The sequence below is a fragment of the Populus euphratica genome, unplaced genomic scaffold (genome assembly GCF_000495115.2).
Source record: "Populus euphratica unplaced genomic scaffold, PopEup_1.0 scaffold1665.1, whole genome shotgun sequence".
Classification (NCBI taxonomy): domain Eukaryota; kingdom Viridiplantae; phylum Streptophyta; class Magnoliopsida; order Malpighiales; family Salicaceae; genus Populus; species Populus euphratica.
In genome coordinates, this window is record NW_011501523.1 from 17,235 (window position 1) to 21,172 (window position 3,938).

At 35.7% G+C, this 3,938-nt stretch overlaps 1 protein-coding gene across 3 annotated transcripts; it reads left to right on the plus strand.

The window, feature by feature from the left end:
* The first annotated feature begins 229 nt into the window (after positions 1-229).
* On the plus strand, positions 230-2,929 carry LOC105117997 (pentatricopeptide repeat-containing protein At1g60770-like). Of its 3 annotated transcripts, none has more exons than XM_011015838.1 (3): positions 230-471; positions 926-1,169; positions 1,514-2,929. In XM_011015838.1, exons 2-3 carry the CDS (start codon positions 942-944, stop codon positions 2,756-2,758), a joined length of 1,473 nt encoding a protein of 490 aa, XP_011014140.1. In that variant the 5' UTR covers positions 230-471; positions 926-941; the 3' UTR covers positions 2,759-2,929. The 3 variants fall into 3 exon arrangements, with proteins under 3 accessions (XP_011014140.1, XP_011014138.1, XP_011014139.1); XM_011015836.1 differs by having other exon boundaries at positions 231-471; positions 920-1,169; XM_011015837.1 differs by having other exon boundaries at positions 231-471; positions 932-1,169.
* The last annotated feature ends 1,009 nt before the right edge of the window (positions 2,930-3,938 follow it).

Consider the following 3,938-nt stretch of genomic DNA (forward strand, 5'->3'; position numbering starts at 1 on the left):
ATTAAACAAAAATAATGTTAATTTTGTTATTTTTTCCATCAAAGATTTTTAAAATCTACATTGTTTTAGCGGATAAAATATGTATATTAGACTTAAACTATCAGAAGAAATTGAAGGATGAAACTGAGAAGTATATAAATATTCGGGGCCTAATTGATAAAGGTTATATCTATAGGTTTGGGACTAAGTTGAGGTTTTCATAAATAAAATGACGAAAACGTAGTTAATGAAAACAAAATAAAAAAAATTCACTTACCTTCATTTCCTTAAACCCTAAACAGACCTCCACCCACTGTAACTAATTCTCGGTGTATTAAAGCGTCACGCCGGAACTCCACCAACCCAAGCCTACTTAGCCATCGGCCGTCGTTCTCTTGCTGTAAGAGCCTGGCAGTGGCACCCCATTATTCTATTTATCAAGCTCTGCTTGGATCGACCTTGCTTCAGCTTGAACTTGGGCATCCTTACAAGGTGAGTGGTAACGGTAAATATATAACATATTCTTCGTCGTTGAGTCGGCTTATATGAATCGTTATATTTGATTGAATCATAGAGCTAAGTGGGATGAATATTTGTCAAGTTTCAGAGTGGTTAGAACTAGAAGTATTAAACATCAGCTTGGACAGTTCTTGAGTAATCATTCAATTTTGACAATTTTTTTAATTTCTTTTCACCTATGCTTTGCTGAATATCATTCTTTGGAATTCAGCTAATTATGCATTTACTGTAGAATTTTTGAGAATTAATTTCCTTGCTGGCTGTTGAAATGAAATTACTCTTCTTTTATTGCCAAATCTCAACAATTGTTTGGGACTTCGACACTTTGTGTTATGGAAACTGAATGTGAACAACTTCTGTATGTTTGGCATTTGAGTAACAATGATGATATTTTTATTTGATATCCGTTGTTTCCATTCAGTTATTGTCAAAGACCAAAAAGAATGGTGATGCCACAGTTATATGGGCGGACAAAAAGTGTGACAAAAAGATCAAAGAAGTATCTAGAAGAAGCACTGTATGTGAGGCTGTTCAAAGAAGGCAGCTCAGAGGTTAGTGTGAGACAACAGTTAAATCAGTTCCTCAAGAGCTCCAGGCGTGTCTTCAAATGGGAAGTTGGTGACACTATCAAGAAGCTTCGCAGTCGCAACCTTTATTACCCAGCTGTCAAGGCATCCTTCCTCAAACCCCCAATCTTCTTTACCTGTATACTTGTTATTCTAATTATTCGTTTGTGATATTATGGGATGTGATTGTCTGAATCTAGAAGGTGAAACATGCTGAATTTTATGAACATCTGCATCCATTTTTTATTTTTTTTGTGCCTTGCAGTTAATCTACGACCATTTGTCTCAAACTAGTGGTATTGTCTGTATCCCCCAATTAGACAATGTTGTACCATAATTTTTTGCTCTTAATGGATATTAGGTCATAATCATATATGTGCTACTCTAAATTCCTTAATCATACCCTGCATATTGTATATCATTATATTTACTTCTTTCATTGCTTACAGCTATCAGAAACTATGTCTAGTAGGGGCATGAATAAAACCGTCAGTGATCAAGCTATCCATCTTGATCTAGTTGCCAAAACTCGAGGCATACCTGCTGCAGAAAATTACTTCATTGATCTTCCTGAAACATCCAAGAACCTTCAAACATATGGAGCTCTTCTCAACTGTTACTGTAAAGAATTGATGACTGAAGAAGCAGAAGCTCTCATTGAAAAGATGAAGGAACTCAATCTTGGTTTGGGCTCCATGTCTTACAACAGCCTTATGACTCTTTACACAAAAGTGGGTCAGCCCGAAAGGATCCCAGCAATTATACAGGAAATGAAGGCTGACAATGTCATGCCAGATTCTTACACATACAATGTCTGGATGAGGGCTCTGGCAGCTGTAAATGATATTTCTGGTGTTGAAAGAGTGATCGAAGAGATGAAGAGGGATGCCCGAGTTGCTGTGAATTGGACAACATATAGCAACTTAGCCTCGATTTATGTTGATGCTGGCTATTTTGATAAGGCAGAAAAGGCACTTAAGGAATTGGAGAAGATAAATGCAAACAAAGATCTTTTTGCTTTCCAGTTTCTGATTACTTTGTATGGTCGAACTGGAAAGTTGCTTGAAGTTTATCGAATATGGCGCTCTTTGAGGCTGGCTTTTCCTAAAACTGCAAATATAAGCTATCTAAATATGATTCAAGTGCTGGTTAACTTGAAGGATGTACCTGGTGCAGAGAAGTGCTTCAGGGAATGGGAATCTGGGTGCTCAACATATGATATCAGGGTTGCAAATGTTATCATCAGTGCATATACCAAGGAAGGTTTGGTAGACAAGGCTGAGGAACTCAAGGAAAGGGCCCGCAGGAGAGGAGCCAAACCTAATTGTAAAACCTGGGAAATATTTTGTGATTATTATTTGAAAAATGGGGATGTCAAATTGGCTGTTGATTGTTTAGCCAACGCGGTATCTGCAGGTAGAGGGAATGGTCAAAAGTGGGTGCCATCACCTGTGATTCTAGGGTCTTTGATGGCACATTTTGAGCAGCAGAAGGATGTAGATGGTGCAGAAGATCTTATTGAGATTTTGAAGAAGGCTGTAGATGATGTAGCGGGGGGGGGATTTGTGTCATTGATTAGAACTTATGCAGCTGCTGGAAGAAAAAGCCAAATGATGCGTCGCAGATTGAAGATGGAGAATGTGGAAGTGAATGATGATTGTCAGAAGTTGCTTGAAGCAATATGTGTGGAGTAGTTTTATTTGCTATTTCAGTTTGTTACCAGATCATGTGTTCTAGAATCAGTTTTGAATGGTTTAACTTGCTATATTGTTCTAATAATGAAATGTGGCATCTGCTTCATTTTTTTTTATGGTGGAGATGCATGTAGTCAATGATTAAACAAAGTGTTATGCTGTATTTGTAATTTTTATTTTGTGCCCAGAATGATAAGACTTGTTATAATTTATTTTTGAGTTATTCTACAATTCATATTTTTTTCATCAAAAAAATACAAAACAATAAAAAATATTATAAAAAATTATAACAATAAAAAGAGGATGTTAGAGCGCTTTAAAAATGGTTAAAGATTGGTTGAGGAGGTTCCAAAATATAAAAATTAAAATTTAATAGTATTTTATTGACCGAGGAGAGTTCTATTGATAGAAAATTCAATTTGGGGAAGAAAATGGCAAAATCAGATGTTTATGGATTTAATTAAATTTTATTGAAAGTTTAATTGAAAAAACTGATTTTGGAGTTAATTTAAGTTATAAGAAATTAAAGTTCTAGGGTTCACTTATAATTTTTGAAACTTAATTTGGTCAAATCAGGGGCTTAATTATATAACTATTGAAGTTTGATGGCCAATTAATGACTTAATTGAAGAAATCCGAAATTAAGGACCAAATGAAAAACACGTGTAAATAAAGGGGTTGTAATTAAAACCAAATCAGGGGCCAAATTGAAGAAATTAAAAGTTTATTGCTCAATTAAGGGTTAAATTGCACTAATTGGAGACCAAGGATTAATTTGAAAAAGGCGGCGAACTTTAAGGCCAGCGATTGAATTTGGTAGAGATGAAATTAAATTGATTTTTAAAATCAAAATTGCAATTGAGGACTCAATTGAACAAATTATAAATTGAGGACTCATTTGTACTTTGACATAAATTTGGCATTGTTTTCATTTAAATGAAACGACATGTTTTGCCCAAAAGGATGCCGTTTCATGAACTGTTTACATAAAAAAGGGCCCGAAACGGTGCTGTTTTGAAGGCACTATGTGACCTCTTGTCCCTTGGACGCGTGAAGCAGGGAAAGAAGAAGATTTTTTCTTCCTCTATCATTGCTATTGACTCCTTTCAAAAAGATACAGACTCCTTCCAAAAAGACGCCGACCACTTTCCACGTGTTGGAGGGGCGGTAGCATAGTGGC

Bases quoted from the DNA above. Each gene is read 5' to 3' on its own strand.
- LOC105117997 (XM_011015838.1), top strand. From the start codon at position 942: ATGGTGATGCCACAGTTATATGGGCGGACAAAAAGTGTGACAAAAAGA. The intron at 1,170-1,513 runs GCATCCTTCCTC...CATTGCTTACAG, and splicing joins TTTATTACCCAGCTGTCAAG to CTATCAGAAACTATGTCTAG.